The 15,984-nt window shown below is 34.9% G+C and overlaps 1 protein-coding gene across 2 annotated transcripts in view; it reads right to left on the bottom strand.

Annotated features, from left to right (window-relative positions):
• Nucleotides 1-244: 244 nt before the first annotated feature.
• The window catches only part of LOC150080580 (transforming growth factor beta regulator 1), an 86,083-nt gene continuing 70,343 nt past the window's right edge, over nt 245-15,984 (bottom strand). For both annotated transcript variants that reach the window (XM_090381167.1, XM_090381169.1), the window contains exons 7-8: nt 11,216-11,460; nt 245-393 (exon numbers count right to left, since the gene is read on the bottom strand). In XM_090381167.1, the coding sequence (XP_090237293.1) occupies nt 323-393; nt 11,216-11,460 (316 nt within the window). In that variant the 3' untranslated portion in view covers nt 245-322. The remainder of the gene's footprint in view (nt 394-11,215; nt 11,461-15,984) is intronic.

The raw sequence follows: 15,984 nt of genomic DNA, 5'->3' as shown, positions 1-15,984 counted from the left end.
CTGACTTCAGGCCTACACAATTTTAAATCTTAAGCTGTTTTATTTTGTAAATCTTCCAGGAAAGGTTGGCAGATATGTAAATGTTCATCAATATGGAAACCATCTTTGAAGTTGCTATATTCAGTTTTATTTTGTAAATTAAAAACTAATACAGTAGTCAAATGAACAATGTCCATGTTATCATCTGGAAAAGAAAATCAAGTACTGTATATGTTTTTGCATGGCAAAAGATAAAGATCAGTAAAACAAATGAAAAATAGTTTTATTACAAAATATTATTTACAGATATAATTAACACTGAACACTCATTCTTCTTAATTCTTCAGTATAATGGTTCTTCTTTGATTTTGATGTCGAGGGGTAATTTGATTGGGCTTTGTTCTAAGCCTGGTTCTGTAAAAAAAAAAATAATAAAAAACTTAAAGAAAAATAAAGTGTTTTTATTAAAATATTACACCTTCTTCGAGTATATATCCAGTATGTTCGTGCTTAACTGCACACTACAGTGTCATGCTATATGCTTTCCACCAGCTGATAAGCAAAATCTCTGAAGAACAACAGGTGATAAACAAGGTGCTTTCTGTGATAAGTAATAACTTTAGTTATTACTTATCACAGAAAGCACACAAGTCCAGAGGTACTAACTATAAAAAATATCTAACAATGGACTGGCATTTCATATGTATGTGTAGAAATTAGATAGTATGAACCAGAGCTGTAATTCTCAATAGAAATGTTAAACATTTGTCATATGTTACGTTTTAATCACACAATAAACCAGTGTTTCACAAACCAGTTATCAATATATACCCACCAACTGCATGAGATTTTGTAGTCTATCACAAGAAAAGCTGTTTTTTTTATCAAATAATGTATTTTTTTTTTAAGTAAACTACCATGTTTATAACTGGCAATTTTTTTTAACACTTTCGTAACGTAAGTGGTCACAATGGATGATTTTCTCAAATTAACTTAGTCACCTATCAGTATATCTAGTTGATTTTTTTTTTTTTTTTTTTTTTCCTGGTTACCAATTCAATTATTGTATTTGTAGTCTCAACAGTTAATAATAATAAAAAAAAATTATCGTTCATAATATAAATGATCAGGTCTCCAAGATTTGCCACTTTATAATGTGGCATATGAATGCTTCTTATTAATTTTTTTTTCTTGATCAACAAATACTATTCCCATTTTAAGATTAAAATATAATTTTTGTACTGGAAATATTAATTTTTTTTTCAACTGCCTTGCAGGCATGCAAAAAACTAAACCACAAGTGCATGGTGTTTTTACTTCACTAATCCAATTTTTGAGAAAAAGCATTATCTTAATTATATAAGATAAAAAAAAAACACTGGAAACATCTTGTTATCCAAAAAATATATATATTTTTCAGCAACAAAAACAAAGGAAATCAAAACTGTGGAAAGCTACCATAGCAATGAGTGTCTTTTAATGTATATGTAATGCCCAAAGAATTTTTTTTACAGCGAAACTTTTCCAATTAAAAAATAATGATGGAGATTGGAAGTGAGTAGACAAATGCTACTAAAATTCACACTGAGAATTATATATTTGCAGAATTTATACATTTTACTGTTTTTGATGTATATAATACACCAAGATTAAGAGCCTATAACACAGCTGCCTTTTTTTTTTTGTTCTGGAACACAATGATTAATAATTATCATAACTATAGTAATTTAGTTTAAAAAAAAGAAATAAAACATTTATAAAAATATCTAATTTAATAGCTGCTAATGTGACATCAAGTTTTTTTCCCTAGCTAATAACTACTACGAGGGGGTATCAAAAAGTTCATACCCTTACCTAGAAATAATAGCTCTAGAAAGGTGAAACTTCACAGGAACTTGAATCCTTTTCTATGTACTCTTCACATATAATAACACATTTCTCCCATCTATGGATCAGTTGTTTAATGCCTTGATCATAGAAGTCCGCACTTTTTGCCTGAAACCACGATTCCAATTCATTGACTTCCTGAGATGAATTAAAGCGGCATCCACAATGGTTTCATTTCTCAAAACAAGAAGTGTAACAGTGCTAGGTCAGGAGAATAGGGTGCTGCAGTAGTTCTCAACATCTGCATTACACAAATACAACGGTTGGCATGAACATTGCATTCAACATTGTTTCTGCAATCATTATTTGCATATTGTTCTGCTTATCTGTTCCTAAATTGTGATTATATTGCATTTCCCACCATTTGAAACTGAAAAATGACATCAATATACCATATACAAAACAAATGTATTACCTTTTCCAGATTTTATAATACATAGAAAGCCTTGTGAAAAATAGACTAGCACACCTAATGGTCATTTCATTAACTAGAGATGAGAATAAAATTAAGCAGAAATTTGCAGAACTTTTTTAAAAATTCTGACTTTAATAATGAAACCACAGCTTTATTTTGTGAAAAAGACAAAAAAAAAAAAAAAAACACCTTAAGATAGTGAGCAGAAAAGACCAAAAAAAAAAAAAAAGATAGTATCCAGAAAGCTGAAAGCTATATCAATGTACAGGCAGTTCCCAGTTTGAGTTTTTTTTTTTTTTCAAGTATCAACAAAATTGAAAATATGAACATTAAATAAATAAATGCTAAACATTCATAAATATGGCATTTCAAACTATGTAGCTATATAATACAGTACTACTGTACATGCATTTGTTTGTTCAGGCAGAGATAAGGAGGGAAGTCCAACTCTTAAACAATGGAGAGCTCACAAATGAAAACCTCATTCAAATAGCTAAATCAGAAGAAGCAGGTTTAATAGCTGAAACTCCTGTTTGTTCCTTCACTTTCAAGGGGCTTGACAAAGCTTTTCAACACAGAAACAGCAATTGAGATTTTTGAGCACACTAGAAAAGTTGCTACAGATTTAAATTCTTATGCATGCTGTCGTGAAATTTATAAAGAAAAGACTGTCTTGGAATCAAACGACTCTTAAAGCATTTCCGAAGAAGACGAAGACTCCTTGTGCTTCCAACAAACCACAGTTTACAATGAGTGTTCATTTAGTCTATGGTGATGAAGAATAAACATTCTTTAACATTTGTATGACATAAATTATCTCTTTATTATTATAATTTGCTTTATTTTAAAGGCTATGTTTTCATTTCTTTGGATAACTAAATCATTGTTTAAGCATAAACTATTATTTTGTTGACCTTTACTTAACTGACTGTAAAACTTACTTACTGTTTAACTTACTGTCAAATTTCACTGTTGAGAATGTAACCCTTGTGTTTAACATTATGTCTATGGGAAATAAATTCCCGCTTTACAAGTTTTCGCTTTAAGAGCATGCGCTAGGAACGAATTAACTCAAAGTTAATTCATTCAATTAACTACCTGTATATAAAATTATTTTACTTATTTATTCTTAATTGTAAATATAAAAATTTGATATTTATTTTGTTTTTGTTAATTTCCTTTCTTTTTGTCTTCTCATTATCTGACACAGAAAAACTTATAAAACTTAAGGCAAGTTCAGTGTATATAGGGATTTCCTCCTGGACATCTTCAAGGAGATCCTAAAGACAAGCATCATGCCTAGCAATAAATCCAAATTTATGCTTTTACACTGATGATCAAAAATTCATTATTTCAAAAAACCCTAAATAGATTCGATAAATTAATAACAAAACCTGCATACAGATTCAACAGCTAATTTTCTACCTTCAGCTAAACAGATTCCAACTAAACAATGCCAAATCAGCCCCCCATGACAATCACAAAGAGGAAGTTCAGAAATAAACCAAGTTATTGTTAACAGAAGCGAATTCAGTAAGTTTCATCATATGTGGAACTAAGGCTAACATGGGGAAAAAAACTTACAATTACAAAGAACACTTCCAACCAAGAAGAACTTATGGGCTGCCATAATATTAAACTGATTAGTCAATACACAGAGAGGTCAACACCTATACTTTTATATGCCTCTGTAGCTGTTTCTCAGCATAGCACTCTTTTAATAATGGAATAACGGATTCTGTGGTGGCTGAACCTTTGGAATGAAACCCATTCGCCATCTCCAAATTTCTTCTAGTCAATTTATGCATTACTTCCTAGAAGTGCACTTCTCAATAAAAAAAAAAAAAAATGTGTCCACACTCATTAAGCTGATAACACACCAGACCGATGCCTATCTGAGGAAGATATTTCATTCCATAAACAAGAAATAGAAACCAGCAGAACCAACACCTCCCATTCATGATGATACTCACCAACCTGAATTCATTGAGGCCAAGCAACATCATCCAGCACTTCAATATGTTGGTCACTTCAATAGATGTGTGGAAGTTTGCCTTTAGCCAGCGAGTAGTTGATTGTTGGAACAGGCTTCTATCTATTGTTGTTGAAGTGGATGGGTTGAATAAATTCAAGGGAGAACTAGACAAATCCTTGGAGGGTATAGATGGATGAAAGGCCCTTTTTTTTTTTTTTTTTTTTTGGCCAATGCTATACAACTATATAAGCTTGCTATCTTGCATCATTTGCCATTATTACTACTACATATTGTGAACCACTAATACTGATTTCAGTATTTCTGATGTTCTCATATTTTGTGGCTTTGGGATCCCCACAAAATATGGGAACTTTAGAATGATAGCTAGTACAGTAAAAAATATGGCTTTTGGATCCAGACTCAAAAAAAAAAAAAAAAAACTGCATGTATGCACCTTTGTAGGAAATGAAATGCAAACTTTGATCATGAACTGCAACTTGGCAGACAATGACCTTTGTAGCACCAAGTATAAGATTCTTAAGTCTCACCTTATGAGGAAAGTTTGTGTCCAGAGTCTGAAAAGTCAGAAACTTTTTTATTTATTTATTTATACGTTCTGTAGTCAACAAAGTTGTAAGAATGAGAAATGATGGACAAAATTAGTCACTGTATAGTCATCCAATATTGGGGGGGGGGGACTAACATCAAAGGCAATTCAATGACAATGTGGTTAAATTGGAGAGGATGCCCCTTCCTATTCCTTGGTTAAGAAATGGGCAGCAGAATTTAAATGAGAGAGGAAGGACCTGGAAGATGACCCACGCTGTGGAAAGCCTACAACATTCACTATTCCAGAAGTTGTTGACAATGTGCATGATCTGATGAGTGATCGACAAGTGACAGTTAAGTCCACTGCCAGCATCATCTCACCTGGATGTGTGTACCACATAATGGAGGTTCTTGCTATGAAAAAGGTGTCAGCATGATGGGTCCCAAAGTTGTTGACAGCAGATCAAAAATGCACAAAAATTGTTGAATCAAGTGAACATTTGCATTATTTTCAAGCAGATCCAGCAAATTTTTTTGCAAGGTTTGTGACATGGATGATCACTTTCACACTAGAGACAAAGGAATTGTCCAAACAGGGAAACACAGCTCTTCTCCCCTCCAAAGAAAGTCAGGCTGATTCTTTCTGCCGACAAGGTGGTGGTATCAGCCTTTTGGGATGCTGATGGAGTTTGAAGGGGGGAAACTAGATTGGTACCTATCAGTGGGAAAAATACAGACAAGGGTGGTTTTGTTTTTTTTTAAGGCAGCAAAATCCTAGCTTCCTTGTATCTTTTTGGCCTTTACTATGTTGTCAAGCTATAATGATATGGTGGTTATGAACAAGCTAACTACTTCTAGATAAAAGTCCATAGTTGGACTTTATCTTAAAGCTATTTACATCTATTTATAAGGAGTCAGTCAGTCTTGTAATTTTATATAGTTGCTTTCCCACTAATAGGATTATTATTATTATTCATAGTGGCATATGATACAAGAAAGCAAGCTTATAAAGAATCGACCAAAAAAAAAATAACCCCTCCCATATCACCTGCCCACACCTCCAATCACTTGTCTAGTTCTTCCTTGAATTTACTCAAACTGCCCACTTCCATAACAGCAGATGAACGTGTTCCTGTTCCAATTCCAACAATCAACCACCTACTGGCTGAAGGCAAACCATATATCTATCATGCAACCATCCTCCCTCAATTTGAATTTATGTCCCCTCATGTATGTAGTCTGAGCAAGAGGAAGAATACCATCAACATAAAACTTGCTCAATCCATTAAAAGCCTTAAAACACCTCAATCAGATCATCTTGCAAGTGCCTAGTCTCCAGATGCTGCAGTTTGCAGAACTGAAGCCTGTCTGGGATTACAGCTACCCATCTGCAGTACTTTGCATTTGTCAATGTTAAACTTCAACTGCCATTTCTCAGCCCATCGACCCAATTTTCCTAGACCTTGTTGCAGTAGCTCACCCTGATGATTGTCGTTAACCACCCTGACAACCTTTGCATCATCTGCAAACTTATACATTAAGCCTCATATACTCTTCATCAATATCATTAATAAATGTAGAAAACAACAATGGACCCAACAGTGAACCCTGGGGAACTCCACGAGAAACAGTCTATGAAGATCAGTGTCCATTAATAATCACTGTCTTCTCCCACTTTATCCAATCCAGAGTAGCAACTTGCCCTTAATGCCACACTGTTCCAATTTGCACATCTTTTATGTGCAACACTATCAAATCAAAAGCTTTCCTGAAATCCAAGTAAATGATATCAAAATTATTTTTTGCATCCAGTTCCTTTGTTACTACATCATAATATCCAAACAGGTTGGTCACTATCTCAGATAATCTCAGAAGCAGTAGCATCTGAGATTATTATTATCTAAATGTAGAACCTTATATTTACCCGTACTGAACTTTTACTGAAACTGCTATTTTTAAGACCAACTAAATAATTTATCAAGGTCTTGCTAAATCAGTATACCTTTGTTACTATCAATAACCACTCTCAAAATCTTGATGTCAGAAGACTTCGACATCACTGTGGTGTAACTATTCCATGTTCACTGATTAAAAATGTGAAACCTTTTGCTGAAAACTAATCTTTGCACTGATGATGTTTTTCCATATTATGAGGATATATATAAAATTCCAAAAATCCAAAATTTTAATAAAATATAACATAAAAATTCCCTACTTACAAAACATGCACAGTTACAATCATTTGCAAAATACACAATAAAAAACACTTGTTGTGAAACAACTGTAAAGCTGCAGAAATTGCACTCAACAGCAGACTGAGCACACAGTGAAGAGGGCCCATCACAGTGTTCTCTCCAAGGCCAATGGGGCAGAAGGAATGGGAAAGGACAGATGGTAGGAACTGTCAGTGGAGAGGAGGGGGAAGGTAACTCTCGAAGGTGGCAGAAAAGTCACCTATTCACTCGAGGTTAACTTACTGCTATCAAGATCTGTACACTTCAATCCATCAGCACCACATACAAAAACAGACTTTTGTTGTAGTTAGGGTATACCAACTCCAAAATACAAGTTATTTTTGTATTGGTATTTCCCAAGTGTAAGACCATACATTTCACTGAATTAAAGCACTGCTACCACTTTTCTGCCCGTCCTTAATCTTATCCAAGTCATTTAGAAGGAGCAGTGCTAGACACTAGTCATTGACCACTCTCTCAACCTTGATATCATCTTTGACGATATCAAAGATGATATTAAAATTTGATATCAACCTTGATATAAAATTTATTTTGACGTCATACCCTGTATCTTTCTTCATCAACATTATTTAAGAAAAATCAGAAATTACAACTACCTCAGCACCAATCATTAAGGGATCCCACTTCTAATACTGGCCCAATCTGACATGTAACCATTAATCATAATCATCTACCTTCTGACTTTATAGGTAGATGATTAATCATCTACCTATAAAGTCAGAAGGTAGATGGGCCATACTATGACCCATCTAAGGATCTTAGCTATGATACCAACATGTTCCAGCTTATACAGTACCTTCTTGTGTGGAGCAGAGTCAAATTCTTTGCTAAGTCAAAATAAACAATGTCAAAATTATTTCCTACATCCAACTCATCAGTAACTCCCAAAATAACTAATCAGATTAGTTAAATATGTATGTTTGATCCTTTACCCATGAGATTGACAGCTTTTCATCTCAGGTTATCAACCCTGCCATGGGGAAGGCAGAAACAGTGCCACCTAGTGCCCAAGCAGTATTAAAGTTAATAAAAACAAGAAGGATGACTTTCTTTTCTAGATTGTGCTTAAAGTTCATAAGGCAAAATAATTTGTGAGAATATTAACAGAATCAAAACTGAACATTAAAATATTAACTAAAGTTCTGTAGCTTTAAAAATCACTTTTTTAGCAAAAAAGAGTCACTTGGACTTGGGAACACTTGCCACTTGGTCTCATTGCAAAGGGATTCACAATATGAGATGTTGTATAATAAAAAAAATGATAAAAACTTTGTATGCTTTCAATTATACAGCTCTAATATACACTATTTATAATAATTATAATTGTAATTATCAGTTTTAATTATACAACCACATACAAAATGATGCTGTTGCATTATCAGTGGGACAATCGTGTATATTTTCAATAGCTTGAAGCTTTTGGTCTAAAATTGCATGGAATTTTAATTAAATAACATAATTGTATTTTGGGTTAGTTCAGTTCAAATCCTTTCATAAAACCATTAGCTGTCAGAGATAAACGTTTTCTTCAATGCAGCAGCATGCTTTCAAATGTTGGGCACTGTGCTCATGGGGATTTTGCAACAACTCCAATGACATATTATATTTACTCTGACAAGAATTATCACATTAGAAAGCCTTTACACAAATGTATGCATTATCTGTTTGGCAGATGAAACGGCTTTCTAAAGTAGCACTAAAGTTTCCTAAAATGGCACTGAGTTATTCCTGTATACAGTTTTTTTTTTGTCTAAAGGCTTTCTAAACTGATACTAGTATTAGTAATGGCCGCATGGTGCAAGAAAGGCTATGGTTTATGCTGCACCAGCCAAAATAAAAAAATAAAAAATAAAAAAACGAATAAAACAATGATAAAAAAATAATAAAATAAATGAATAATTAATAAAAGAAAAGGAAATGAAACCTATCATCCTATGCGATTCCCTCACCCGAAGGTACTATCCAGATGACTTTTGAATTTCCCCAAACTGTCAGCCTCTACCACCCATGTAGGTAACTTATTCCAGAAATTATAACTCGCTGGCTAAAATGAAACTTCCTGCAGTCCAATCTAAACATTTCCCCCCCGTAACTTGAATTTATGTCCCTAGTTCTAGCATCATTTATAATCTTGAAAATTTCGTCCTCATTCATTTTACTGATGCCTCTCAGAGCCTTAAACACCTCAATCAAATTTCCCCTAAGGTGTCTAGTTTCCAAACTCTGCAACCCACATATTCGAAGTCTTTCTTCATAAGGACACCCTTTTGCCGATCTCACCAGGTGAGTTACCTGTCTTTGCACCCTTTCAAGAAGCTTGATGTCTTTCTTTAGGTGCGGTCTCCATACTTGAACACAGTATTCCAAGTGTGGGCTAACAAAAGCCTTATATAATGGGATTATCACGTCCCTATCTCTACTTGCAAAAGTTCGATAGGACACCACGGGCCTTCCTTGCAACCTGTTTGCAATGCTCAGAGAATTTCATGTATGACCGTATCATAACACCCAAGTCCCTTTCCTCCAGTACTGGGTTTAGTTGAACTCACCAAGTAAATAAGTTATTTTGGGATTACTGTTTCCCAAGTGTAATAATACCTTACACTTTGTTGGATTAAAGCATAGCTGCCATTTTTCTGACCATTCCTGAAGTCTATCTAGGTCTCTCTGAAGAAGCTCAGCTTGACAGTGATCATTAACTACTCTACCAATTTTAACATCATCTTCAAATTTAGACATCACACCCTCTATCCCTTCATCGATGTTGTTTATGAAAATTAAAAACAACAGTTGTCCTAACAACAGGGTTCCTTGGGGAACCCCACTTCTTACATCAACCCAATCTGAGGAATAGCCATTTATCACAACCCTCTGCCTCCTGCCCTGAAGCCATCCTGCTATCCATCTAAGGATTTTCCCAGTGATTCCAACCTGTTCCAGCTTATAAAGCAACTGCTCATGTGGGACTGAGTTAAAAGCTTTGCTGAAATCTAAATAAACAATGTTGAAATTATTCCCTAAATCCAGCTCATGAGTGATCCTTTCAAAATAGCAAACCAGATTTGTTAAACATGATTTTCCCTTTACAAAACCATGCTGAGTATCCTTGAGAATTTCAATTCGATCCAAATGATCCTGAATTCCACCCTTGATCATTGCCTCCATGATTTTCCCTACCACTGAAGTCAGACTGACAGGTCGATAATTTCCCACTTCACTCTTAGAGCCACCCTTACGTATGGGAGATACATTGGCACTTTTCCAATCCAAGGGAATCTCCCCAGAGTCTGGTGATGCTCGCATAATTAGCCTCAATGGTTCAATGCACTCACTTGCTGCCTCCCTTAAGATTATAGGGTATATTCCATCAACTCCAGGAGCCTTACTGGCCTGTAGGCTCAAAAGTTTTTTCATTAAATAATCTTGCGAAATTTCAATATCATTAATTACATATTTTTCAACTTCGCTCCCACAGATATTAAGAGTTATCCCATATATAGGCTTGTTTTTTTTTTTTTATTAATGTAAAAAAAGTCTAAAAGAAATCTAAAATAGAATTACCCTTTTTTTTTTTTTTTTTTTTTTTAATGTGAAGAAATCCAAGCACACTGTTTTTTATATGATGACAGTTTTCACAGCTTCATTTTCATACTATTAAATAATGCATGCCAATGAAATTACATCAGATAGGTTGACTGAAATTGGGAAATATGCTACTTCACCATATTTCCTGTGGTCATATGCAAGAATAGATCTGCACAAAAAGTTTTTTGGAGAATGATAACCATTGGGTGCAGGAGATTATTACATTGAACGGAAACTATTTCAAAAACGAAACAAAATTTGGATGTATGTTTATGCAAATAACTAAAAAATTGTAATTATTTTTTAACAGTCCTCTTATTCAAAATAAAGGTAACTATTTGCTCTGTAATGTTATTCTTTATTTTAGCATTAGTTTGTTCATTTATTCTCTCAAGCAGACATTCAAAAACTTTATGGTGCGTGAAATGCAACTATAATTTGTGCATACTGTTAATACTCCCTTTAAAGTGAGATAAATCGTTTTCCAGAAAGGGGGAAAAAAAGTTAGAAAAATAGAGTCAATCATTGAAATCTAACAAATATTTCTTATTTGATTAAAGTAACACATACCAGTTTTTATAAAAACAGTCCCTGAAGAAAGTCGAGAAAACACTTCAAAACTTACAGCTGGGTCAACGTCAGCAGAAGAAACACTTTCACTAGAAAAACCTGGTTTACTAACTTCAAATCTCACCCACCGATATGAAACACACTTACGGGCACCAGGACAACTCTGTATTAAGTTTTGAATAGTTGGATGGGAGTAACCAAAGAATTCTGCTCCTCTTCCTTCTGTGGATACGATATCTTTCCCACTATTAAATTTAGATTAATTTAAATTTAATTTTTTAAATTAAATGTAGTAAAATAAAAATAAATTATAAAATTGTGATCTTTAATCAATGCCACAATGCAAACATTTTTAAAAGTTAATTTCGTTAAATAATTATGCAGGTTTTTCTGCATTCTAAACAGACTTTTAACTAGAGTAATGTGCTAATACATAAGTAAAACATGGGGGCATCAAGATTCAAGCAAAAAAAAAATTGTAAATCACTATAAAAAAAAACTTCCTATTCTATACTGCTATACTGTATCAAAGAATGGATTTTCACAAGTTTCCAAAAAATGATTATGTTGGGATACACAGGGGCATTATGCCAAATAATTTATATCTTAAAAAAAAAAAAAAAAAACCATCAAAATTTGGGTATACACTGAGTTGCCAATTTATTAGATACATCAACCTAATAGCAAGTGGCATCTCTTCTAACTCAGAAAAGTCTCATTACAGGGACACTTAAGCATGAAATGCTGAAAATGTTCCACAGGGATGCTGGCCCATACAAACTATCATATCTCATAATGCCTCAGATGGGATGGCAGCTGATCCCTACTGCAAACTTATTCCACCTCAACTGGTTACTAAGTAGGATTCTATTCATTGGGATGTGCTTAAATCTGCTGAGTGACTAAGCAGGCCAGTGAAGTATGCTGAAGTCACTCTCACGTTCCTGAAACAATTCTCAGAACAATCTGTGCCTTGAGACATGGCACTTCAATCAAATGTCAACGCTTGTCCTGCATAATGATTGTGTGTGTGCACACACACTACGTTCTTTGTATGGCCCCAGATAAGTCTGCAGGCAAAAGATCATGCAATCATGGAGACCACAAAACCAGTATGTTTCATCCTATCTATCAATCATCCAAAAACTTGGCATTGTAGGTACAAAACAAGTGGATGCTCCATTGTGCACAAACTACATTTTCAAACTACATGATACATTTTCCAGTATATTAAAGCAACTTCCATTAAAAAATGAGCGAAGGTAAAGAAAGTCTACACGAGAAACATACAAAAGTTCAATGAAATTTACCGGTAAAAGTACTTTGCCATAACAGCATTTGTATTGTTGCTTGCTCAGTAAACAGACGGTGGATGTTATCGGTCAGGAGTAGAAATTGAATCCAATGGGAGATTGAAACCTTCCCGAAGAGGAGGGAGTAACCTGACCTTTTTTCTTTAGAATCACTGGAGGATAAATTGTTTATTAAGAAAAAAAAAAGGCAAAGGAAGCCCACACGAGAAGCATGGCAATTTTCAAAAAAAGTTTACATGTGAAACTATGTTACGAACATTTTTTACAATGCCAGAACTTCCAATATGACTGTTCATGATTCAGTTAGTTAATTCAATTAGTGATTCTAAAGAAAAAGGTCAGGTTACCCCCCCCTCCACTTCGGGAGAGTTTCAAGCTCCAGTGGGATTCAACTTCTACTCCAGACTGATATAACATCCACCGTCTGTTTACCGAGCGAGCAACAATACAAATGCCGTTATGGCAAAGTATTTTTACTGGTAAATCTCATTGAACTTTTGCGTGCTTCTCATGCAGGCTTTCCTTTACCTTAGCCAAAAAATGTAAATCAGAGATCCCTGAAAATTGAGGTCCTATTAGAAGATCATCAATTATTCCTGCCCAAACATTAATTCTAAACTGATGTTGGAAGCTTGTTTCCTGCATTGAATCCAGATCCTTTCTGGTTCACGTGTGCATGTTATGACTGGTATTAGTATGAGCTATATGTTGCAAAAGAAGCCTCAGACTTTTGTAGCACCAACAGAGTTGTTGTTGTTGTTTGGTTTTTAGGAGCATTAGCAACTAAGGCCATATTGCTCCGGGGATATGCGGTGATCATTCCCTGACCTTTCTGCATCCTCCGTATTTGGTGGTCACGGGCTCGAACCCCGGTCTAATCAAGAAGCGTGTGCTACGCACTGCCGCTTCTGTCCACCTGGCTACAGAGGCGCCGCACCAACAGAGAAAGAAGAAAAAAAAGTTTCCTCCACATGTAGGTACCAATTCAGCTGATTTTTGAATTTCCTCACACTGTCAGCCTCAAATGCCCACAGAGGTAGCACGAAGGTATATTTAGAACAATGAAAATTTCATCTATATTCATTCATTTAATCCCTCAGAGTTTTATGAGGCTCAATCAAATCCTTTCTGAGATGTATAGTTTACCAAGCTCTGTTGCCCACATATTCAGAGCCTTTCCTCATGTGGGCATTTTTCTGCTAATCTCACTAAACAAATTGCCTGTATTTTAGTGTTATTTATATTCTGGCACGACAATGTAGGTCAAAGGAATTTACAACCAGTTATTTGATATGTTGTCATTAGTCATATTTAGCAGTCACACAGGCTTGATCCACAGTCAACCCAAATGCATGTACAACTACACTCCTGCATTGACCACTTAGCTATGTCTAGCCACTTCAAGAAACTTGATGTATTTCCTCGCATGCAGTCTCCATACTTGGGCATAGTATTGCAAGTGAATTTCACCATTGCCTTATAAAGTTTGATTATGACTTCCATATCTCTACAAGAAATGTTATTAACATTTCTTGTAGAGATATCATTAACAGGATACTATAAGCCGTCTTTGCCGCCACCACCACCACCACCTACAACTGCACAGAGAACTTCATCTGAGGATCTTGCTATCATACCAACATATAACTTATCCAGTAACCTGCATAAGTATAAGTAACACTATACATGCAGGGCAGAGTCAAATACTCTCCTGTAGTCCAATTATACAGCATAAAATCATTTCCTACATCCAGTTCATGAGTCAAAATAACTAACCAAGTTAATTAAACATGACTGATCTTCTTTTTACAAAACCATGATGTATTTCCCTCAGAATACCATTACTATCTAGACTGTATCATTAGGAAAATGCTCTACAGAGCAGAGGATCTGCTAGTTGCAGAGCTTGAATAGACTGCACATGGTATGGAATAACAACTGTTTGAACAGTTGTTGTTGTTTCATACACAGACTGAGAAGCACCATGAGAAGAAGTCAACTGTCTAGTGCTAGCATGTGGGGTATCATTCCACAGAATGGAGGATGCTCTCTTCAACACCAGCACTCCTGTAACTTTGTCGTCTACCAGTATTTGTCATATTGGTTTAACAACCTATTCTCCCAAACAATGATCAAGCAAACTGTTATGTTCTTCTTCACACACTAGAAACATATCAGGTAATTTGGCAAAAAAATAATTCCAGTTATTCGGTATTACTTTTATTACATAAGCCTAAACAGTACAGAAAAATAAACAATACAACACTGGAACAACAACAGAAGAATACATGTTACACTAATAAGTAGTTATACTCCCCCTGACATCATCAAACAATAAGCACAAGGTCAATGCATGTTGTGACCATATGCAACATTACCATACCCTCACTGACAAAGTGTTTGCAACCATATGTTTATAGGAACTTTTTTTTTTTTTTTTTTATGAAAACCCCAAACACGAAAGGTATCAAAACCTATAGTACTTAGTACCGTTCATGGGTTGAAGGAGAAGTATGGGGGGAGGGGGATGCCGGAAACTTTGCTCTAGAGACTAAACATGGGTTTCACCACTTCAAGCCTCCAATAAGCAAAGTGGTGGTATTTCACCGGTTGATGAAAGTCATCTACCACGATACGAGTCACAGAACACAATCCTTACATTTATTGTATGTAATTAAGAATCACCATATATTAGATGGCAAGACTGCACTTTAATAAACATTGTATTCAGATCTGGGATTGTAATTTTTAAAAATGCAGTACTTCCACAGAGAGTTCAAAGAAGTGCAACCAGATTGATGAACATAAATTAGTGTCCCTAGTGGCACAAGGTGCAAACTTCAAAGGTAACTTAACACCTTGATGGAAAGGTACTGATTGAGGTTTAAAGCCCTGAATAAGCCAAGTAAAATCAATGAGAAGAGTATATTTTAACTGGTTGTAAAATGAACCAAGAAGTACAGATATAAAATACAGGGTGCTCAAAAGTCATTATGCATCTCTATAAATGGCATGCACACTGTGAAAGGTAACTCAATTTTGATTACAACATAGAAGTGACCTTGATGTGTGAACAGTAACCCTCCCTCACACCATCACCTTAGATCGGTGAGAGGAACAAAAATGTGCTCTTACCTACCAAAGATTTGTCTGCTGTTTTGTCAGGCTAACTTTTATTGAAACATGATTTAAATCTGTTGAACACAATGTTAAGTTGAGGAATGGGTATTTCTGCATTGTAACTATGTAGGCAATTAACTGTAAAGTTCAGTTCATCATGATGATAAGGTCTGACAAATCAATAGTCCTAATGGAGGAAAAATTTAATGAGATTTCAGCAATGTATTCAACTCTCAAAAGTTATCTCAGCAAACTGGTGTCTTGCATACCACTGCACACAAAACACTAAAAAAATGTCTACATCTCTATTCATACGAAGTGATAACCACACAAGGA

The sequence above is a fragment of the Mastigoproctus giganteus genome, chromosome 9, assembly GCF_048544385.1.
Source record: "Mastigoproctus giganteus isolate SK-2022 chromosome 9, ASM4854438v1, whole genome shotgun sequence".
In the NCBI taxonomy this organism is placed as follows: Eukaryota; Metazoa; Arthropoda; class Arachnida; order Uropygi; family Thelyphonidae; genus Mastigoproctus; species Mastigoproctus giganteus.
Note: the sequence above shows the minus strand (reverse complement) of the source record. Positions and strands in the feature narration are given on the sequence as shown.